This window comes from Tiliqua scincoides, chromosome 1 (assembly GCF_035046505.1).
Source record: "Tiliqua scincoides isolate rTilSci1 chromosome 1, rTilSci1.hap2, whole genome shotgun sequence".
Classification (NCBI taxonomy): domain Eukaryota; kingdom Metazoa; phylum Chordata; class Lepidosauria; order Squamata; family Scincidae; genus Tiliqua; species Tiliqua scincoides.
In genome coordinates this window covers 257,325,974-257,350,623 of record NC_089821.1, presented here as the reverse complement: position 1 = coordinate 257,350,623, position 24,650 = coordinate 257,325,974, and the positions used below count along the sequence as shown (strand labels likewise).

Genomic DNA, 24,650 nt, shown 5'->3' with positions numbered 1-24,650 from the left:
AGTCCTTAACGCTGCCTTGAGCTCTTCCCTTGCTCTGGGCGGTGTCCATCCAACGCTGGGCTGGCACCAGCACCAGCACTCCTTACTTGGAGGGTGCTGTAAACATGTGCCAGTGCTGGAGCTCAGTGTCGGTGCTCCAAGCTCTTAGGCTCTAAAGCAGGGGTGCTCACACTTTTTTGACTCGAGAGCTACTTTGAAACCCAGCAAGGCCTGGAGATCTACCAGAGTTTTTTTTTACAATGTTCGCGCCATCATAACATATAACATTTATGTGTACAATGTATGTTGGTGTACCCTGAGCCCCACTGAGTATAACAGGACTTACTCCTGAGTAGACATGCCTAGGATTAGGCTGTGAGGCTGCAATCCTAGCCACACTTACCTGGGAGTAAGCCCCATTGAGTACAATGGGCCTTACTCCCGGCGTTTCCTCCCAGAGGCACCTAAAGGGGGGGTCGGCACTCCGCGATCTACTCATTTTGCCTCGCGATCTACCAGTAGATCGCGATCCACCTATTGAGCACCCCTGCTCTAAAGCATAGCATTAAAACAATCTCTGCCAGAGATAAAGGCCAGGGAAAACAAAAAGGTCTTTGCCTCACATCAAAAATACAACAACGTAGCACCAGGCAAGTATTCCATAAAGCTGCCTCCACCAAGAAGGGCCTCTCCTCAGTTGACCCCCACTGCACCTCAGATGACAGGGGCATCCATAGGAGCATCTCCAAAGATGACCTCAGGACTGATCCATCTTGGAGCAGGTGATCCTTCCAGTGTCAGGTCATGTAAAGCACCAGTCATGTAAAGTACCAGTACCTTGAATTGAGCCTGTAAATGGACAGGGAGACAGTGAAGCTTTTTTAGCACTGGCAAGATATGTTTCCATTACCCAGTCCCAGTCCGAAGCCTAGCTGCTGTGTTTTGAACTAACTACAGTCTCTGAGCAATCTATAAAGGCTGTCCCATGAAAGTGGCATACTGTCGTCTAATAAGGAGGGCACAGCTGACGCACCAACCAAATCAGATGGAAGGTGCTCCTTGCCAGGGAGGCCATTGGGACCTCTAAGGAGAGAACTAGATTTAGGGGTACCCCAACTACAAACCTGATCCTTTAGCAAAAGTAAAGTTCTATCTGCAACAAGTTGAGTATCACAATTCCAGTCAGACAAACCATCTCTACTGCAGTAACTTTTAGTTTATTGGCCCTTGTTCATTCCACTTCTCATTCTAGACCCTGCTTTAGCACTTCCACTGCTTCATCTGAATCAAATGTAAAGGAGAACTAGAGCCTGGTGTCATCAGCCTCTTTATTGTTTTTTTTTCTGTAACAAACACAGCTACTTATCTTGATTCAACATACTGGTGAGGCTTCACTCCAAATCCACAGATGATCTCCCTCAGTGTCTTCATGTCAGTGTTAAAGAGCATAGTAGAAAGGATAGAAGCCTGTGGGACACCAAGCACAGTTGCCACAGGGATGAGCATTAGATTTCCTGGCACTTCCTTGTGATAAGCCCTCCAGGTAGTACAGAACTGCTCAATCGCAGTGGCTCCACTTCCCAACCCAGAGAGCCTATCCAAAAGGTATTGTGGTCTATGGCTGGGGTCGGCAACCTGCCATTCTGGAGCCGCAAGCGGCTCTTTCAGCCTTCTGCTGCGGCTCCGTGCGGGGCCAACCTGTGGGAGGGAGGGGCTCACCCCTCCCGCAACGCACCTGCCCCTCACCAGCCTGAGCGCACTAGCGCAGCTCCCACGCATCCTATGGCTGCGCCCCATAGGAGAGGGCACGAATGGGCTGGCGGAGCAGCTCCTGCCCAAAGAGCCCGCACCGCCCGTTCCCTCCTGCCCGAGCTGCAGTGCAAAAGCAAGCAATTGAGTGCAGCTGCTCAGTCCTCCTGTGCGGGTCTCCTCAAAAGTAAGTCCCATTGTGCTTGCTCCCAGGAACGGGTGCCCAGGATTACAGCCTTCAAGCTGCCCACTCAGCATTCCCCCATCACTCACTCACACGCTCACTGCTCCATTTCCTTCACTTGGAAACTTGAAGGGGGTTTGGAGACCCCTGCACCAGATGGTATTCTGTATATGTTTGTATACTGTATGTGTAACATACTGTATATGAAGCATCAAAGCATATTTCATTGTTGGGAAGTAATCGCTGTTAGTATGCCTTTTATTTTATGCAGTTTTGAACTCTTAGCTTGTTTGTTCAGGAGCACCTTTGTGAACAGTGTTAAGTAGTACTAAGTGGTCTTGTTCAGAGGTAGTATTGTGTGGAAAGGCATTTACAGAAGTACATGACAGTAAAGAATGACAGTATCCTTCACAAGCAGTTCACCTGTGCACAATCTAAAACAGTTGTTCTCCAACTGTGGGGCTGGACCTGATTTTTAGTGGGACCTAGAAGAGGGAAGTGTATTATATAACTGTGACCTATAAGAGGGGAGCGCAAACTATATATGCAGTGTATATATACTCCCCTAGGAGTGAGTCCCGTTGACTCTACTGGGGCTGACTTCTGAGTAGACAGGGAGAGGAGCCACTCGCAGGCTGCACTCCTGTCCATGCATCCCTGAGATGAAGCCGCGTTGACTCTACTGGGGCTGACTTACCTTTCCCCCTGTTTTTGCACTGGTATGTATGGAGATCTGCCCCCCCCCCAACTTCCATCTGTTGGTTCTGTGTGCAAGGGGTTTTGCAATGGTCTTGCTGTGATATCTATATAGAGATCTTCCCTCCCCCGCATCTTCTCCCTGTTTTTGCACTGGTCTGTATAGAGATCTGCTCCCCCCCCCCACTTGTATTGGAATCGAGGAAGATCTGGTGAGGAGGTAGATGTGTCAGCAGTGGCCCCTTTAAGGGTAAGCCTGGGCATCCAGCAAAGTGTGCTGCACAGCTGCAGCCACTTGAAGGCAATAGGGCCCTCAGGGATATAAGAGCACCTGAGGCAGGAAGGGTTTGTGGGTTGTAGAAGGAGTGCAGGTTGACTTTGGAATCTGACCTGGCTTATTGAGTTTGTACTTTGACTTGGATACTCTGACTGATTTGACTGACTTTGGAATCTGACCTTGGACTGTGACTTGGCTTATTGACTTTGGACTCTGCCCTGGATACTCTGACTGACTTTGTGACTAAGGGACTGCTAGAGACACTGGAGTTTGAAGTGTGGCTGCTGTGACCAAGACCTGCTGATGATCCAGGGTCTGCTGTAGTGGTGGGAGGCTGCTGGCAGGAGAGAGGACCTCTGCAGGTTGAACAGGGGAGCTACCCTGGAGGTGGGGTCCAGCAGGACTGCAGGGCAGAACCAGGGTCATTTGTTGGGGGAAAGGGGAGCTAATTTGCTTAAAGTGGGCATAATTCTCCAGGCAGAGAATGGCCTTGGAATCAGGCAAAACACCATAGAGGACCAGGTGTCTGAAAACACAGGACAAGAATGTATGATAAAACTAACTAAAAGCTACAAGAGGGGGCTACCTTATAAAAATGGGACCTATAAGAGCATAAAGGTAAAAAAAAAAACTATATATGCAGTGTTATCTTCATTTTAGGTGTCAAAAGGGTTTTGTGTTTCCCAAAGTTTTTTTTCCTCTGGAAAATGGGTCCAAATGGCTCTTTGAGTGTTTAAGGTTGCTGACCCCTGGTCTATGGTAATGAAGGCTGCAGAGGGGTATGGGAGAATTAGCAGGGGTACACTGACCCAGCATCCTCCTGGCATACATCATCTAGCAGGGCAACAAAGGCAGTTTCTTTGCCGAATCCAAATAAATGTTTGCAACCAAGAATGCCTGATGCCGCACAGCAAACACCTCCTGAGAACTTTGCCAAGAATTTTGTGCAGCACAACTGCAGTATCTTAGTTTCAGGGAATGTTTGCTATGCAGCTGGCTGCTACTGTAACAAACTGGTTAGAAAAATGCCAGCTGTTTTGGCAGAGAGATTGCTCAGACTCACACACTGGTTTCTCAGTGCAATGGCCTTTGTGACTGGAGCATTAGTAAGAGTTGTTCTGATTTGGTATATTTCAGATGAGGCCAACACAAATCAGCAGGGATGGGAAGGTCCAGGACAGCTTGACTCGAATCGAGTCTAGAGTCACCACCCCCTGTGACTCAACTCAAACAGAGTCATTACTGGGGCACTTTCAGAGTTGCCCAATCACTCTTTTGTGACTCAATAGTACTCAAGTTGCTCCACCCCCTTTAAAAAGCCCTCCATGGGGAAAAAAATGGGGCTGCTGCCAAAGGGGGTGTGTGTGTGTGTGTGTCAGAGTTTTCCTTTAATACTTCCCTGCTTTCCCCGCACATCTGTAAACAGGGCAGGAGGGAGTGGGACAAACTGAGAGCGCAAGGGCAGAAGCAGCAAAAGGCAGGAGGGTCATGCGCAGCAGCTGTGAGGCTTATTAGGACAACCCTATCCACTGCAGCTCTATTCAGAAGTAGTCCCACTTTAGCTGGTCATTCAATGAGGGTTTCCCCTTCCAAGTTACTACGGAGCCTATAAAAGCCACAAGGCTGGAAAGTGTGGTTGCTACAATCTGCCTCCCCCCTGCTTCCCCACCTCCTTTTTCCCCCTCCAGCCAATCATAAGGCAAGAACCCCCTTGGGCTCCTCCTCCTGCCCTCAGCCAAAGAAAACATCATGCCTTCCAACCTGCATCCAATGATCATGGGTGCTTTCCTTCTTATCAGAGATGGGAAACAGAGCTTTCTCCTGCATCCCTCCCCCTCCCTGGGTTTCTCCAGCCAATTGTAAGGCAAAAATTCCCTTGGGCTCCTCCTCCTGTCCTCCCTCAGCCAAAGAAAATATCAGATGCCCATCCTTTGTCCAATGATCATTGGTTCCTTCCTTCCTATCAGAGATGGGCAGAGCAGCTCACTCCTGCCTCTCTCCTCCTGCTTGGGTGCAGGACTCTTCCCTGCCTTGTGGCTTGAATTTCCCTGCTGCTCACCTGATCTGAATGATGGCCCCACAAGATTTTCATGCTGCAAAAACAGTAAGCAAGCACACCCAGACACAGAGTCTGCACGCGTGGGGACGAGTGCTTTTCTGAGTCTTCCATGCCTACGATTCGCATCCATGACTCAGCAAAAAATGCTCATTTTTGTGACTCCAAATTGAATTCCCAGTCCCTAAACAGTTGTAATGGACAATAAGCAGGTACACATCTGGGTTAGTTTCTTACATCTCCTATGTAGCTCCTTGCGCAGTGATGCAGCCACAATGGGGCAAACACTGTATCCCATGGGGAAGGCTCATGCTCTGGAAGTCTCATCTGGTAAGGGAACATTTGTCTCATTGAGTCTTACTTGGCGCTGCAGCCCAAATGGATCCAGGAAGGCAGACTGAGGCCTGGAAAGGGGATGCACAACCTAAATACTAGAGATGTCACTAAGGCTGGTGTCACCTGATGCGAGAGCTCATTGCATCACCCCATGATGAGCCTATGGCCTGATCCAGTGGGGCTGTTCTTATGTTATGATGGACCTCCTCCCATACCAGACCACGCAGAATAAATTATAATATCATATGCACAACCTAAATTCAGCAGTATCACTAGTCTTGGTATAACCCCCAATAACTTTATTTACTTTTATATATAACTGTCAGGTCATTGGATTGGTGCCATTCAATAATCTCCCAGTTAGGTAGGTTGGACCTTGATTAAAAAGACAATCCTCTTTTAGGAAAGAAGGGAGTAAAACATCTCTGGAGGCATGCAGCGGAAACCATGGATAAATAAATTCACAACTTGTTGGACAAGAGAATTGCTAAAGGAACACTCTGCTAACTTAAGTAATCCTTGTCCCATTTTTCATCTTGAAGTCAGTGAAAATACTTATAAGAGCTTTTGGCATTTGTATATGGAAATTCTGAATAATAGTTGCACACCAGACTCATGATTGTGGCCCTCGCCCTATGCACAAGAGTAAGTTCCTTGAGTCTTTTTGCCAACTCCTGTTCAAAATAACAAAGGGATTCTCTAGACTTCTGAATACCAGCAGGTCCTGAATAGTCCGTATTTGTTGTTGTTCCTAGTCTTGACCCTCCCCCTGCATTAGCCTTGTCCCGACCTTGTGTAAACTAAATCTGCTGCTGCAGGCTTTCCCTCTCCTTCTTCTGACTACTTTGGAGGACTCTTGTCTTCCTGCAGTGCCACTGACTTGGGAAATGTAAGAAAAGGAAATGAAATTCTTCTTTCTTGGAGAGCAGAGGGAACGAGAGAGGAGGAGCCTGACTTCTGTGCCAAGGACTGGATGAATTATTGCAGAAAGGGCATTGTGATGTGGGTTGCCTGCCTGCCTCTTGGAGAAAGTTCTCTCTCTCTCTCTCTCTCTGGGACTGGATGGATAGCTCACACAGCCTGGCTCTGGCCCCGGAGTCCCTGCTCCTGTTTAATATTCTGCTTGCTCCGCTGATGTTGTGCTTGGCTCCTGTGGGACTGCAACTCACGGCTTGAAACCGGAGCCAATTTTCTGTCTTAATCTCAGTGTTTTGACTGGAGGCAGATCCAGTTCAGTCCAATCGGGGCTGGTGGAAACAACTACCTAAGAGTCTCGCTCTGTTTCGTTTGGGGAGGGAAAGACGGGAGGAAAAAAAAGAAAACAGAAAGAGGAAAAGGGAAGACAGAGAAAGGGGGAGAGAGAGAGCAGTCAGCCAGCCACACATAAGACACACACGAAAACAATGTCGTGGATGAGGTCGCTGTGTCTGTGCGCATGAGACCTGCAGAGTATGTGGAGAGCATAAAGTGATCTTCTGGCAATCTGAGAGCACCGCTCCAATCGGTTTGTTTGGATTTACTTCTTCTTCATCTTCTTCCCAGAAAAGGAAATGGGGGGGGGGGGAATGAATTAGGAGAAGCGTAAAGAGCAGCGGCGCAGAGCTGGGGGCAGGCAGGCGAGCATCAGACGGGAAAGGCCTGCCTTTATTAGGGGAAGGGCTGCGATTCCTTCCTTGCACGTTGTCTTGGGAGTAAATCACCGGCACTTACTTCCAAGCGAGGAGGGAGCGCCAGTTCTCTCTCTTAAGCGGCGTGTGGTCCGCTGAGTGGTCTCCAGTGGGGGGCAAAGCATGTTGACTGATAACTGAAGAAGAGAAGATCAGCGAGGTGAGAGACACCTAAGAACCCAATCCTATGCATGCCTACTCAGAAGTAAGTCCCAGTACAGTCAATGGGGCTTACTCCCAGGAAAGTGTGCAGCTTCAGAGCCCCATCTAGGTATGTCTACTCAGAAGTAAGTCCCATTACAGTCAATGGGGCTTACTCCCGGGATAGGATTGTAGCCTGAGTCCGCCTGAATGAAATTGGCGTCGTGGGAGCGAAGGAGGAGGAGGGGGGAAGGCGAGCAGTGCAAGAGAGCCGGAGCGCGGGATGCCAGGCTGAGCGGTGGCAGGGCGGGCAGGGCAGGGAGGGGCGGCCGCCTGACCTGACGGTGCCCGCATCTTTGTCTCCCGCTTGCAGGTCGGAGGCGCAGCAGCGATGACTCTGGTGCTGCCCCTGAGCAGCTTCTGCGAGCCCATTGTCTCCTCCGAGGGAGCCGCCGAGTTCCAGCCGCTGTGGGAGTCGCGCTGTTGCAGCAAGAGCAGCCCCGCCTCGGATGCAGCCGGCAGCGGCGGCAGCAGCAGCAACAACCAGGGGCCGGGCCAGGCGCAGCCGCCGCAGGGCGACGCCAGGGCAGCTGCAGGGCAGTCCCCAGCGACAGGTAGGAGGGTCAGGTCCACATTGGCGAGCAGGAAATTCTGCATCTGGGCTCAGCTTGCAGATGATGATGATGATGATATCCCCTCCCCCCGCACAGAAGCTAGCTAGCTATTTATTTATTTATTTGTGGATAGCTGTGAAATAAAGAAATAGTTTTCATTTTATCTCCACACCCACCCTGTGAGTTGGGTTGGACTGACAGGTGCTGCCTCAAGTCACCCTGTGAGCTTCATGGCTGAGCAGATGACTCCTGGGCCAGACTGGGCCAAAAAGTCCATCTTGTGTAGCTCCTGGTCTCCTACAAATCGGATGCTTCTGGAAAGCCTCCCAAGCAGGTCTAGAAGCGGCAACCCTCCCTTGTAGTTTTTCCTCTGCAAGCACAATCCTATGCTTGTCTACTCAGAAGTAAGTCCCATTGTCTTCAGTGGAGCTTACTCTCTGGAAAGTGTGCTTAGGATTGCAGCCTGTGTCTGGTACTTGGAGGTGCACTGTCTCTGCACATGGAGGTTCTGTTTAGATGTTGTGGCTAATGATAATGGGAAGTGGGATTGCTGCTGTTGCTAATGGGGTGGTGTTAGGGCTGAAGCCTTTTGGGGGAAGGGGAATTTCTGCCAGTCACTTAGGCTGCCCTGAGGATGAATCATGCTGCCTCCTGAAATGGCCCTTTGTGCCACCTCCTCAAATTCTTTGTTAGAATTCCGCTGAGCCTGGCAGAAAAACTAGGTGCCAGAGCTAAACCCTGGTGTGCCATGGCTTGAATCCAGATTTGGTGGGGAGCCTGGGGATAGACACTTTGCAGTGGCCAGTTTTGAAAAATGAGAGGCCCCCAAGCATTTCACAAGAGTTTGGCTCAGTCAGAACTCACCAAGCCTTAAACCCTGATCTTGCAGAGCTTACATCAGGAACGTATGAGGTAAGAAAGGGATCTAGTTCTCACAAACAGCAGATGAGGTGGTAAATCTTTATCTGGACTGTATAGCGTCAGATTGCAGGTTGAGGTCATGTTATGAATGTTTCTCTGCACAAAATAAAAAATACCTCCATATAAAAATTAGGTGTGAGGGAGAAGGGCTCTAGCCTAGCATTTTCTCAGACATGCCATTTTAAAAAAAAATGTGCATTCCAGTTACGTGAGCCCCCCTACCTACCATCTGATGTGATCCAGTTCAGACATAGGTTCACCACCTTATATGTTTTCTGTGAAAACTTAGTCTTACTATGTACAAAGTGCCCTTCTCTTGCCACTGAGTGTCCAGCCCCAATTTGAGCTTAGAGAACATTTCTTTGGATTTTCAGCGAAGTGGGTACAATTATCAGGCAGGATTCAACAGATACATGAAGCTTAGACAGTAAGCACTGGCCCATACTTACCTGTAACTGTAGATGTTACGGACATGATGTGATTGTTCAGTGTGGGGAGGTACTCTTAATCTGACTAAAGGTACTCTCAGTTTTGTTATGTTTTAGAATTTCATTCTTTGAGAGGTCCAGTGAAGGCTGTTTCTCAATATATTTTAGAAAAATTCTGTGTATGTGTTTGTTTTATGACTAGCAATTGTTTCTTAACACCTACACTGATAATAATTTTATTATTATTGTGCAGTTCATGTACAAAGTGTTCAACATAAGTATGAGAGGATAGTTCTCTGCTCAAAAGAGCTTGCTGTCTAGAAAGTGGTACAAGGGAGACAACAGAGGAAGGGAAGGGAGAAACAGATAATCAGTAAGCAGTAATAATACTGAAGAATAATTATTTTTCACACTTTTATACCACCAAGGACTCGGGGTGGTATAGATGGTTCCTGGCCAATGTTTGCCCTCACAACAACCCTGTAAGGTAGGTTAGGCTGAGAAATAGTGACTGATACAAGGTCAATTTTGTGGCTGATCAGATGTTTAAACCTGGATCTTCCAGGTCTAAGTTCAGCCCTGTAGTAGACTAGCTTGCCACGGATCTGTTTTTATTTGAGATTGTTATATTGTTGGTTGTTATAACTGTTAGCAGCCATAAGAGCCATTGCAACACATATAGAAAGAAAGAAAGGTCCACAAGCACTAAGGCTAAGTCGTAACGTCAGAACAAAGTTCTGGAGCTAAGAGCTGGGGAGGCCTGGCTCAAAGGAAACTTTATGCCACCTAGTTTGTCCTGCATATCATTTATTGGTGGTTTAAATTAACACCTGGGGAAAAATATAATAAAAGCCTAAACAGGTGGCCATATTAAGTGCTAGACAATAATTAAAATTTCACTCTCTGTGGTAGCATATGGTTTGATTGGAGTGTTATGACCCAGGCTAGATTACAATATCCATTGTTCTCCAAAGAGCTCAAAGTAATTACATATTTTGGCTACCTGTTCCAAATTGCTTCCTTTCTGTTGAGCTTAAGAAGCATCATCCCAGGTTGGTTATTACAGCATGCATATTTTGATACATAAATTACAACAAGGATTTAGTCCTCCCATAAGGCCAGTGTTCTTTCTTGGAGGGTGGCTGGTGCAAGAGTATCATACCTTAATACAGTGGTACTCAAACTTTTCCGGCCCGTGGCTCCCTTGACCCCTGTGTCTGTTGGCCATGACTCCCCATCATATTCCTGAGGACTGGAAGTGACATCATTAAACTGGAAGTGGCCAGAAATATTAACTATATCAATATTAATTATATTAATCATATCATTAATTAAATGTAGATCTTAAAAATATATTATTAATACACATCAATATACATGCTTTATAAATGATCAGCTGCTGATCACTGTTGGAGACAGGATGCTGGAGTAGGTAGATTTTGTGTGGTCCAGGAGGACTCATTTTTTTTTAACTTTGTAAGCATACCAATTGAATTGTTTTATCAAATGAACTTTGTGAACACCCAGTCTGACCAACATTACACACACACACCCCTGTGGACCCCAATCCAACTAGTCATTTCTCCCATTCTTCTTGGATAGGATTGAACCCTTTATTAATTAAATTACATTAAATTTTTCCAGCAGCTGGTGGGGGAAAAAAAAATAGACCATGAAAATATATCAGAGCTGATAAGGGTTTGGTTAGGAGGCTGATTTGTCTCCTATACTAGGAGATGCACAGCTCAATCCTATGAATGTCTACTCAGAAGTAAGTCCCATTACAATCAATGGGGCTTACTCCCAGGAATAGGATTGGGCTGGCAATCACTTCATCAATGGCTGATAAGTATTCCTTTCAAGTAGCAAGATTCATCACTTTAAAAATACAGCCTCTCCTCTTCAGTCAAACAACAAGATTTCTAAATCACTTTAAAAACTGTTCCCTTTTTCTGCTCTTGGCCAAGTAAAGTGTGTGCTTGCCTCTCCCCCCCCCCTTTGCCAACTGAATGGAAACGAAGAGCCCTGGTGACTGGTAAAATAGGAAGCGTTTTATTTGGGGACGGAGGGGCTCGCATTCTGCCCTGGAAAGCTGGTGTGACTGTATCGCTTCGAGAGGACATCCCCCCCGCGCATTCGTGGTGCCTCCCCATGGAGCCACGCCTCACAGTTTGAATAACACTGACTTAATATGTCTGTTAGTAAGCGGCAAAAATGTGGAGATGACAAAATGCGTTGTGGCATGTTAGCCACTTGAAATTCCATCTAACACATGGTTGCCCACAAGTCGGTCTCACAAAGTTCAGTGAGGTTCTTGAAAGTGGGTCAATGAATTTCCACAGGCAATAACCTGTTTAACTAGCTGTATTAATTATTCCCTCCCCTCCCCCGAATTTGGAGAATGTTTCCTAATGTTGACATTTTCCCCAAGAAAGTAGCAAACCTTTCCCCTACTTTCTTAAAAAAGGAAATAAAAAGTAGTTATTTGCCAAAAATATAGGTTTGTGTTGGACTAGCCTGTGCATGTTTACTCAGAAGTAAGTTCCATTGTGCTCAATAAGGTTTGCTCCCAGAAAAATGAGTATAGGACTGCAGCCTTATTTTTTTACCAAGCTTATTTTTGGTTGGGCCAAACCTGCAGATCTTAAGCAACTAGCACTTAATATTGGTGAACTGAACTTTATTGGCCCTGTCTTTTAAAGTTTTAATAACTTCCAATTCCGCAAGTTAGTAAAGTCATGAATGTTGCAATTTTTAAAAAAATGGTTTGGACATATGGAATAAATGCTTTCTTAAAGTCAAATATGGAGAGAGTGCTTAAGCTGACATGACAACTATGCTTAAATAAACAGTCATTCTCTAAACTGCCTTGTAGCAGATCCCTCCATTGCCCTGAGTATTTTTCTCATGAGCTATTATTAAACTAGCTTTGTTTTGTTAATACCATAAACAAATATAGAAATTCAGCAGGCTTCTGGTGTAGTGGGGGAGAATAGGATAAGTATTTTCCTTGGGAAACCTCACTTGTATGTAATTTATTTTCCACAGGATCCCACCACAGAGGAATTTCAAATCCTATAGCAACTTCTAAGGTCACATACTTTAAAAGGAAATATGTGGAAGAAGAGGATTTTCATCCACCTCTTAGCAGCTGTACTCCTAAAGTAAGTTCTCAAAACACATCATTGATTGGTACCAAAGAAAGCTATTCAGTGATGAAGCACCATCGAAATCAGAGAGCTGTACAACCTTAGCAGCACAATCCTATGCATGTACTAAGAAGCCAATCCCATTGTAACGAAATGTATGGATCTTCTTATGGGCTTTATGACCACATTCCTCGAATTTAGTTGCTCCTAACGTTTCACCCTTAACTATAAAGGGCATTATCAAAGGACTAAGGGCCCAATCCTAAACTGGCCCAGGACTGGCGCTGAACTTACACTGAGTCTCTCAAGCAAATGCCATTGTAATCAAATGTACAGATCTTCCTATGGGCTTTATGACCACATTCTTCAAATATAGTTGTTCGTAATGTTTCACAAAATAGCCAGTGCAAACTTGAGAAGCCCCATTGTGGGCTTGGGGCTTTCCCCTTGGTGCCTGATGCTTCCCGGTGCCTGATGGATACAGCAGTAGCCACTTTGGCACTGCTCTGGCAAGTGCAAGCCAGGGTGCTCAGGACTGGGCTGTAAAAATGCTGCCTAAAACTGAAACTTCCTGGAGCAAAGATGTACAAGCTTAGCTCTGCTTATATATCTTTGGGCTTATACATCTTTGTTCCTAGTAGCAAAACATTAGGAACATCTAAATTTGAGGAATATGGTCATAAAGCCCATAGGAAGATCTGTACATTTGGTTACAATTCCAACCATAAAGCCTAGGTTCCTATATTAAATCCCATTGTGTTCATTGGAGCTTAGTCTCAGGAAAGTGTGGATAGGATTGCAGTCCAGCATCCAAATCCATCGAAGATTCACCCAGACTGATGCACTGGCGTCTGCATGGCTTGTGCTGCATCCTGCAAGGGAATTTAGCAGACAGAAGATGCTTCGGAGTAAGGGGACATTTGTACAGTAATGTAATAGTTGTCACTTTGTTTTAGTACTACAAACAACTGGGGAAACAAATGTATTTTGCCTGAATTAATAAGTGAAAAAAGTATATGATGAACACTTATTCTCTGGAATTTGGATTGGGCACTCCCAACTCATTGTTCAGACATGTTTTGCCTGTTTTGGCCCAATCCTATTGAGCTGCTGTATTGTCGGAACACACATTCTGGAAATGCTGCACATTTTATAGCCATAGCAAAAGCAATGTGGCACAGAGCGCAGCTTGCCTGCCACTGCAAGCAATGACTGACCACACATGTGTAATGGTGGCCACCAAAGGAGACCTGGTGCCAATAAGCACAGAAGACTATAGGGAACAGAGACTGGGACAGATAGGGGTTTGAATCTGAGAAGGGGGAATTATTGGCAGTAGCAGCACCACCAATTTCCTATCTCCCTTTCTGGCCTTGATTCACCTGTCCAGGTTTACTCAGACTTGCTGAGTGACCATCCAGGCAGTGGGGGCTTGCCCCGGGACAAGGGATCAAACGTTCCCTTAACTTGAAGTTGGCTCCGGTCCCCAAAATTCCCCCATAGGATGCAGTGAACACCTTGTTGGTGCAGCTGCATCAGTGCTGAGGGAGTTAGATAAGATAACTCTTTGGATAAGATAACTCTGTGAGATCCTTCTTGCTCATCACCTGTCTTGATTAGAAAGTACTGCCTGAACTGGAAATTCCATGATTATTTGGATGAGATATCTCACAAAATGAAAGGCTCATTGGGGCAGCTTCCAGACAAGGGGAGGTTCACACCACTTGGTGCTGGGCTTCCATGTTGACAGCAGGAGCAGCAAGAGTGGTGCATGGTAAGCTCCCCACTGAGTGGTAGGGAGGTGTTTTCTGGGTAGGAGGAAGAGCGGGAAAGATCGGAACTGGACAGAGGGAAGACAGGCTGGAGGGTGGGTCAGGCACGGGAGGGGGATGACAGCTAAGGCCAGATCTTATCCCCCCCTTTGAGTCTGGGAGCCTGACATGGGTCTCCTTGGTTCGGGCACAGCTCTGAGAAGATCCATTGGGACCACTGGAGCTCTACGTGGGGTAAGGGAACATTACTCCCTTACCCCAAGGAGACTTCCAGTTGCTGCTCTGGCTCCACAGGATACTGTGGCAGCCATTTCAGTGCTGCTGTACCACACTGTGCCAGCATGGGATTGGGCCCTAAGAGGCTGTGTGACTCAGAACGCTATGATATTAAAAAGTACCTGTCTTTTCTTTACACCATATTACTCATTAAGATAGGTGGTACCAAAACTACTAATGTTGTATTCATTGTAAATTGGTCCAGATTCTGGACAGAAGCAGAATCTCTGCAAAGGGACTGTTGTACTAAGCAGTTTTGCCTAGAATTCATAAAATAATGAACCAAAGTTATAAGTCACTGTTATCTAGTTATTTGCTCTTCATGGCTACATGTGCCGAAGTCTTTCTGTTTGAGGGAAAACTGACCACAACCTCACACAGAATTGGATATTTCTCCAAAAGCAGTTGTATGGAGTACCTCAGCGTAGTGGATACAAAGAACTGAAAATAGTTGAATATACTGTATTACTCGGAGGGTATAGTTCTACAAAATGCTTCCATTCAAGTGCAAGTTTTTTTACATTTGAGAATCATAATTGACATCGGTGTTGTTGCCAGAATGTTTCACTGAATGCCTGTTTTAAAAATATACATCTTGTCTATTTTATATTTTCATTCATTCATTTGCTCTCTCTCTCTCTTTCTCTCTCTCAATGCTATGAAAAGGTGCCAATTTCACAGTTCTCATGACTAAAAGCTTTCTTTCAGCTTGTAGTTATACAGATAATATATTAATATATTAGAGCATTGCAAGATTCCCATAAGTGGACATCTGGAAAATCAAGATCTGAACCCAGGGGAATAAGTCAGATGCCAAAGTCCATGTGTACCATGACCTTTTTGCTAAGTAAGATTGCCAAATGTGATGGTGATTTTTGTAAAGTAGATAGTTTTCCACTGGGAACTGGACAAAGACCAGTAGATCATTTCACAAAAGCACAGAGCAGTCTGCCAGATACTTATTGGTTTCTAGTTACAGACAACAGTGACTGCAATTGAACCAGAGACCTTGAGGTGAAAGATTACGTCCTTCTTAATTGCTTTTACTGCTCAGTATATACAATAGACTTGTTGTACAGAAACATGGTTTATGATAAATAAATATTTTAAAAATATAACATAGTTTATTATGTTTTGTGCACACCCGTAGTTTCCATAGACACAGGTATATTTATTAAAAATTTACAGGGAATATACAGTTTCAAGACAGAATGAGTGCAAAGGATGGATTCGTTTGCAAGGCACACCAAATGTGCTGAAGAGGAGCCTTGCCTAAAGCGAAGGGCTGCCACATTGCCCAGGCAGAGGCTAAGTGTTTGTGAGAAAGCAGAGAATTGGACCATTTCACCATTCCTATTAGGAAAGATTTTTCTTCTCTGCCCCACAAGGGGAAAGAGAAAAAGAAAAGCAGGATATAAAAAGGAGAATCCTTTTTTCACAAAACATTTGCTTATGTTTTGGCTTTGACAGGACGGTTGGCAGAGCCAAGGAGACAATGGTGGCAGGCCAGATTTGTAGACAAGGAACCCTCATTCCACTTCAGCAGGGCTTCTGAGCCTGCCTTGAACAAATCCTCTGGGCACTTTTTTTCTTTCTGTGACCAGCTGAATAAAGAAAGAAATGGCATCATTTTCTTTGTGTTGAAGCTGTGCTGAAAAACTGAAAAGCAAACCGGATGTAACATCACATCTTCTAGTGGCAGGAGGAAAGCAGAAATGGCAGATGACTGCAAATTACATTCAGAATTGGGAATGGGTGCATATCTGAAATGCTTCAGAAACCCTTAGCAGACATTGAGACTGTCTGACTTGTGGCAGGAACATATGGAAACCTATAGGCTTTTTAGAAATAAGGATAAGACAAGTTAAGGAAATGGGCAGCCCAATCCTAAACTGCCCTGGCGCCCAGAGGAGCAGTGGTGCCAAAATGGCTGCGCTGCATCTTATGGAGCTGGCATGGTTCTGGAGTCTCCTCGGGTAAGAGAATGGTTGTTCCCTTACCCTGGGTAAAGACACTATGTTCCCAGTGGTCTTCTTGGAGCTGCACCAGCTATTTTGCTGGCACAGAACTAAAGAGACCTGTGTCGGGCTTTCCGGCTGGGGACAGGGCATAGGATTTGATAGCATAGTCTGCTGCCATCCCTGACCCCCTCCTAGATATGCTCCTCCCTCTGCCTAGTTCTGCTCCCTCCCCACCTCCTTCCGCCCTCCCCTCGCCCCGAAAAGCCTCACTGCTGACCAGCAGTTCCACTTACCACTGGCTGCTCCTTCATCAAGTCTTCTTGGCATTGAGGCCCAGTGCGGACTGGTGCTGGCCTTAGTGCTGGTGCCACATCTTTTCTGCTGGCCCAGGAGTGCATTGTGGCACTTTTGCAATGGCTGGAGTTGGCGACAGCAGAGGAGTGCCAGCGCAGAGGCCCACAGGATTGGGCCCAAAGAATAGTTACCTAGGCTGCACTTCTATAAACACTTACCTAGATGTAAGTTTCACTGTACTCAATGGTACTTACTTCTGAGTAGACTTGCAGAGGATTGTACCTCTTAGCCTGGTTTTTAATTGTTCCTGTTAATTTATTTTCCTGCAAGAACTCTGGCAAAGCATTGTGAATTAAGTATTCACCTACAAGTAAACGCCCCAACAAGTATGTCACTCTTGTTTTTTTTGTTGCTGTTGTTTGCTTTGTTTTTTGGGGTAACATGTATATTTTCTACACTTTGACACCATTGGGTTCATAAAGACTTTTCACAGCTGTGGCAGCCCAGAAAAAATAAACCTTCCTCCAGACTTTGGCTACTGATGTAGAAATCCTGTGGTAAGAACAAGCATGCTAGACCGCAAGCCACCTAGCCATTTGATAGATTGAATGATGGATGTGACTGCAAAATTAAAATAGTACTCTTAGAAATCTTGTCTCCCAAAATACCAAAAGATGGCTGGATGCAGTGGCTTAGTTAGAGGGGGTGCAAAGCACTAAGTTTTGCAGGGAGCCTCACTGCAGTGCGCACGCAGCCCGTCCCCTTCTCCTTTGGAGCCATTCTGAGTGGTGGAAGCAAGATGGAGGAGTTCACTTCTGTTTTACTCTCACCACGTGGAATGGCTTTGAGGGGAGGGGCAGGGGCCACTTGCATGCTGCAGTGAGGCTCCCTGCAAAACTTAAGTGCTTTGCACCTTCTCTAGCTACGCCACTGGATGGGCAAAATCTCCATAGCATGGTTTAACTAAACTACAATCCCTCTAATCTCTGTTGTTGTCTGTTCTCTCTGTCATTTGCAGACAATCTCTGTCTTTGAGGAACGGGCTCATATCCTTTACATGTCATTGGAAAAATTAAAGTTCATCGATGACCCTGAGGTCTACTTAAGGAGATCCGTTCTCATAAATAATTTAATGAAGAGAATTCATGGAGAGATTATCATGCAAAACAACTGGTGTTTCCCTGCTTGCTCTTTTGGCAGCACCTCAGCCCAAGAATGGTTCGTGTCTCATGACTGCCCCTATAGGAAACGTCTTCGGATGGCAAGGGAGGACAGCGAAAAGATCCACACCTGCTGCTTTTATCAAGAATGTGGCAGTCACTATTTAAGTTTACCGTTATCTACTAATTCTGCAGGTGGAACTTCCTCCTCCTCATCGTCCACGTCTTCTGTATCTTTGCCAAGTTGCTCCCAACAGGTAGAATATGGTGTCAGCAGCTCCCCTGTCTACAGGAGTGATGATCAGATACATGCCAATGAAATTTTCATTACTAATGCTGGGCCACCTGGTAATCTGGACAAGACAATTTTAAGTAGTGAAAAAGGAGGCCATGAAACGGAACGAGGCCGTGTTTCAGACTGGGAACCGATGAAAAGTGATCACGGCATTGAATGTAAAAGCAAATATTATGATTATTTTGAGACAGGGCGTGGTGACAAAAACAACATGAATGAGTCTTGGAAGAAATCCTTGCGGAAAAGGGAATGCTTACCAGGTGGTAAAATATGTTGCAGTAAAGGAAGTAAAATATAAACCGTCTTTGCTGTTATTGCAATTCTGAAACACGCACAGCATGTTGAATCTATCAAACCACATTTCATTCCGGATGGATGTTCTTCTAGTTTTATACAACCAATACAATCATGTCACAAGCTTCATGGATAGTTTTAACGACTGGGACGCAGATTACATCAAAGAGTATGTATGGTCTGCATCACAAAGCTATTTATAAATATATGGAATCTTCATAAAGAGCACAGTTGACTTGCAATGTATGAATATATTTTAGCTTTTGTTGCTGAAAGAACCGATAAACCAGATGGATAAAAACATAACTCTTTCCACAAACCCTCCCCCTGGGGAGCCTGATATGAATTAAGAGGAATCTCCTTTGTGTTTATCAATTCATTATATATTTGATAGACAAATTATTACCAGCAAAGGGGGTGGTATGCTTCTTGGCCAACAATAATTGCTGTGAGAAAGACTGGATATAGATGAAGAGGAATAAATCCATATTATGATCTAGTACTGACACTCTTCAGAGATATTAAAGTATCTGGTTCAACTGACCCAGTAGGGTGCAATAACACCTTTTTATGGAATCTTAATCAGAAATACCATGTACAGCTCCAGCACATGTACAGTTTTCAGACGAACTACAGAATGAATGAGCCTTATGGTGGTTTATTGTTATACAGGGCGGAGTTTCTTTGGTGCCTTACTTTTTATCTTAATTTTTCCAGGGTGAAAATTAAGTTTAAAAAAAACAAGCAGAGCTACAGCAGGGACGTAACCTAAACAGGAAAAACAAATACTAACAGGGTGGATCAAATATTGTTAGAAACCTGTATCCTTTGGAATACTGAATTTGATTTCCAAATGCCTCTATTCTTCCTTTTTGCTCAATTGTTTTTTGATTTGCCATCCTTAGGAAGGGACTGAAGAAGAAACAATAGAGAGATGTCTCTTGTAAACAAGCATTAGCTGCTTGAACATTTCTATGGCAACTGTCTGTTGCTGCGATATTTCCTTTTCTTTTTGGTATAATGAAGTTCATGAACCAGTGGCATGCTTTATACTTTACTCTGTTTCACATCATTTTCTCTCCTTAAAATTGTAAAGAGCATGTACTGGATTTTCATATAACTTTAGGATTTTTTTTATTTTGGAAAAAAAAGCACAATGTTCATAAATGATGTGGTGATGAAAATCTTATCTGAAATGAATGTAAGGGTTTTAATCTTTTTTTAAAAAAAGATGATCTTGGAGAAAATAGGGGGTATAATCTTGAATGGTAAGAAACAAAATTTGATCAGTTTCTGATGTCTTTATTTTAAAATGCATATTTTGGGTAGGATCTATCGCTTCAGGTCACTCCTTCTGCTAGCAATGAGAAAGTTAAGCACAAGTAAATGTGGTCCTGTTGAAATCACTGGGAATTTTTATTGCTCAAAGAACCAATAAAGCAGATGGGGGACCCCTGTACACATTCCTTAGGGAGCATGATATGAATAAAGAGAACTACTAATGCCAGGAAAGTGCTTAATCTTTAGGGTAAATTTCTCTCACCTGAACCCAGCCTATATTTCAGTCACCAAAGGCACATAAAACTCCAGCTGAGTGAATTCAACTGTAACTCTTCAAATGCTGAGGGTTGGTTTTCAAAATATGCCCACGGGTCTCCATGAAATGCTTTGTATGTACTCTAGGAACATGAATTCCTCAAACAATTATATAGTATCCTTCAAAGCCCACTTGTCACATAGTACCACAGGTTTTAGCAGCAACCCCTGTTCCTGTAGGGGCTCTGCTGAAAAGTTCTGAGACTGGTCTCTGATCCAGAAGCCATCCAGCCTGATTGCAGGGATGTGGGGGCCAATTATATTGTTCAGAGGTGAGAGAAGGCACTCTACACATACCCAGAAGTACCTTTTTCTTAATAAGCACATTCTCCAGGTTGAGAGTCTAGATATTAAAATAGATTCTAAGGTTTAGCTCTGTTGAACCCTAAGCTAGTGTTTCTCAACCAGTGGTAATTGTCTCACTGGTGCTACTGGAGTTGGTGGTACGTGTGGGACCCCCATACTCCCGCTACCTGGCAGTGAGACCAGCAGTGCACACAACAAGCAGCAGTTAGGGGGTTTGACTCTGTGGGCACAGCTCCCGCATGCGTTTTTTGTGCACTCGAAAAAACTGTCTCATCCACCCTGAGCCTTTTACTGGTGTTTGTCACATTGCATCTTGCCTCCCAGTTCGGAAGTAATTGGAAATGACATCATTGGCAATTACTTCCAGTGGTAGTTCCGATAGGTGGACCATTCAAAGTGGTGCAGTGGAGGACAAATGTTGAGAAACACTGCTGTAGGCCAAACTAAACCCCAGTAACCAGAACTGAAAAAGGTGGTAGGGATTTAAAGCAATCCCTTTCAATCCCCTTTGTATTATCAATGGAGTGGATTTTTTCCTACATGTGAGTATGTTGTGGAGGAAATATGACTCTGTTGTCTCTGTCTGTGGCACTCATAGGCCACTAGGATAAGCATATGTCTCCCATTCTCACTTGTAAAAAACATGCCTTCAATTTTTCCCCCTTTTTTACTGACTACAGACTACATATGTGTTGTATTGAAAGACCTTGAGAGTACTGCTGTTCTTGATGTGAAGAATGGGTGCCATTATTACTGCAGCCTCAAATCTATTTTCTGTCTTCATTGTGATACAATCCAAGGCTCTGCATCATATGGCATTAAACCCATGCATGGTGTAATAGCCCTTCTACAAAACTGCCTGAATTTGCCCAGATGGACAACATCCAAAGTCTTTGGATAAACTAAGAATAGTTTGATTTGCTCCTAATTACAGATGTCATCTAATGTTATATGTATGTTACCCACCAGAAGATAAGGAAAAGTAGGAAGCTTAACATCTTAGGTGCCACCCACTTCAGTTACCTGGACATTTCACTACAGATTCCAATGCAGTTCACGCTCCACAGTACTGTATTTTAAGCTTTGTGTGACAACTTACCAACACCTGGACATCCTTAAAAACTTGAAATTGGCCTCAGATGCAGTTATATTAGGTTATTTCCATGTTTCTTATATTCTTAGGAAATGTGTATGGAGGAATTCTACAGAGAATTTGCTAACCCTTTTCTATGCCAAAATAAGGAAATTTGCAAAGATGATCAGTGTTCAGGGTCATCTGAATTATTTTTTTTTAAGTTACCCTACCTTATTTCTCCAAGACAAAAATCATTTTTATTATTGCTATCAATATTAAATATAGGTCTCATTCATACAGTGTATGAGTAGGATCATTTAGTTGTTTGTCCACATGGACCAGTTTTTTAAAATGCCAATTTTCCTTGTGTTATATTCAGTTGAAAACAGAAAAGCGATTCTTTTTCCATGTATGTCAAACATCTGATGTTTTAAGCTTAGCTATTTAGGTACTTGTATACTAAGGTGGTGTTGTAGTAAAGTGAGTTTTTTCTTGATATATATTTATTAAAATGCTAAAAATCATTTTGATTTAAATCTTCAAATGTGATTATTGGTTTCCTCCCCCTTTTGAATAGAAAAAGAACATATAAACAAAATTCTTCAATGAGCAAATGACAGAATATATTATTTGTTCTGGTATCATTGGCTAAACTAATCCAGGGATCAAATGTCAGTGTTCAGAGCCATGTGGCACAGTATTTTGAATTGCCCATTGCCAACATTATATACCGGTAAATCCACCTTGCATTCTGAAACCATACTTCCTGGCTACCACTGAAAAATCCCTTCTGTACTGTCCTAAAATTTTTAAAGCATGTGTATAACTTGTCCCAGTTTGAGATTTACAATTTTGGTTGCCAAAACATTTTCACAGTTGAACATTTCATCCCCATCTGTGCCTTGGCTTACTCTGTGTCAGAGTACTGGCCTGGCCACTCTTGTGAGACAGAGTTCATGTTTTGAGTGTCAAATGGAGAGATGGAAGAACATTCTAATCTCCAAGGTTTTTTTGTAATTCCAAATTAGTTGCAATCGAGATTCTTGGACCGTATATGCACCAAACTTCCACTCTGTTCCTGATAAGGAGAGCAACGCATGAAAGCAGAGTTACAGCTCATGATGATGATGATGGTGGATTATTAAGAGTATTTATATACCACTTTCCAACAAAATATAGTTTACAAAGGGCCCAAACCTATCCAACGTTCCTGTGCCAATGCAGCTGCAGTGCAGCCCTGAGGTAAGGGAACAAACCTTCCCTTACCTTGAGGAGGCCTCTGTGACTACCTACCCCTCCCCCCCCCACTGTAGGATACAGCACACATCCTGTTGGCAATTCATCAGTGCTGGAAAGTTAGAGAGGATTGGGCCCAAAGAGGTTTTAAAATCTAAGCAGGTAAATTCATGGCTCCCCATCCCCAAAGACTCACAATCTAAAAAAGATGCAAATGACACATCAGCCACTAGGAAAGATGCTATTCTGGGATGAGATGGACAGTCACTCTCCCTCTGCTAAATACAAAGGACACCATTTTAAAAGGTGCCTTGTTGCCACTGAGATGCCATCAGTTGGATCAAGGACTACGGTCATAAATTAGGTATGAATCCGATTACATATTTTGTCCACACTGCATTACTTTCAGTGAGATGTGAATGCAAGAAGGATGCTTTAAATACAATGCTCATTCTGGTGCAACTAGTCCACATATCAGTACCATTCTTACATTTGGCTAGGGTTGTACTAGAGTGTTCTGCTTTCTATGGAGAACACTCTGTGGGCTGTGGGTGGTTAGTGAATAGTTTAGGGCAGGGAGTGCTGTCTACGTATCATAGAAGTATCGTTTTGATATCTTCTTCAGAGGGTGAAATTCATGTATTAAAGTTTAATCTCATACCATATGAGGTATGTAGTGGCTACATCATAGCCACAATCTGCTAATCTATTTTAATGAGCTTCTTTTCATTTCAGCACATGGGTGCCACAGAAAATAGGATACCTATCTAGCTATGTTGGCCATTTTTTAATTCCTCCAGCACATGCAGGATTCAATCAGCTTGTACTGACTTTGACATTTCAAAATAAACCCATTTGGGGCCTAATCCTGTGCATGCTAGTTGGATGTTCATAACTGCCTTTGGAAAGATTTACACATCCAGCCACGTGTGGAAACACTTATGGGACGAAGTCCTATTTATGATTGAAATGTCATTAATAGTTACTATGAAATGGACTAGAGTTTACAAAACAAACGTAATTGAACCAACATAACACAACCAACAACATTTGTTATGGACCAACATAACAAATGCAATTTTTAAATTATAATTATATAATATAAAAATTAATTATATAAAAATATAATTATATACAATTATAATTATTATAATTGTATTAAATTATAAAAATGTATATAATTATACAATTTCAAATGTATAATTTTCTTTCTTGTATGCGCGCGCACACGCACACACACACACACACACACACACATTCTTTTATATATAAAGTCACACATCAGAAGTGGGATTGGTTCTGCAATTGGAAAATGACTCCAAAATTACATCAATAACTATGAAACCATTTCAATGATTTCTCTAGCAATATATACATTTGTGAAGAAGGTACCAGTTAAATGTGCATATAGGCAGAATCTCACATGCAATTTAAAAATGGGAAGTTCTAACAAGCCATAGTCAAGAATGTAACTAATCAGAATATTTATAATATACTGTACTTCCTGTCATTACTTTATAAAAATAGATTATTACTTTTGTTGCCGAGGCAGATGGAAAGAACTAAATGAACTATGATACACAGAGATTCCCTTGTGGTGTTGCAAACTATCTCTCTGAGGTCCAATTTTAATGCAAAGATAGCCCTGGCAGTCTGCCCAGATCTTCTGAATCCGTTAATCCAACTCAGATTAATTTTGAGAATCTGATAGATGCATCCAAGGCCATGTAAGGCTTGGTCTGGACTCTTGTGAACTGAGCAGCTATGAATGTTGGGTGTGAAGAAGCTCATTAGAATGTCATGGGGTTCCCAGATCTTTCCAAAGAATGGGTAGTACTGTGGCAGCAAGGCCAGACTGAATTAATTCACAACCAAAGGTCTTTGGCTTTCTTTGTCACTTAAACCTCTGTTAAGATCAGTGTCTCAGATCAGATTTACAAACCTTACCGAGTCATGCAATCACTGGTGATACTTTAGGGAGAAGAGCACTCTTTTGTCTTTCTTTGCCTATAAGACTATGCTGATTGTTCATGGAATTGGTCTGAGACCTATGCTGCATATGTTTCCAGACTTGTCAGGGGCTGCAGGGGTTTGAACTGGGGGATTTCCTGAAACTGAGCCTTAACTTACTGAGTTGCTTGGAACTGTGCGTGCTCAGGCCCAAGAGCCCTTTGCAGCCATAGCAGGG

The 24,650-nt window shown here is 43.8% G+C and overlaps 1 protein-coding gene across 1 annotated transcript; it reads left to right on the top strand.

Moving 5' to 3' along the window:
* The first annotated feature begins 6,707 nt into the window (after positions 1-6,707).
* SERTAD4 (SERTA domain containing 4) lies at positions 6,708-18,820 on the top strand. Its single transcript, XM_066611756.1, has 4 exons — positions 6,708-6,781; positions 7,459-7,699; positions 12,097-12,212; positions 17,519-18,820. Exons 2-4 carry the CDS (start codon positions 7,477-7,479, stop codon positions 18,251-18,253), a joined length of 1,074 nt encoding a protein of 357 aa, XP_066467853.1. The 5' UTR covers positions 6,708-6,781; positions 7,459-7,476; the 3' UTR covers positions 18,254-18,820.
* Positions 18,821-24,650: the final 5,830 nt, after the last annotated feature.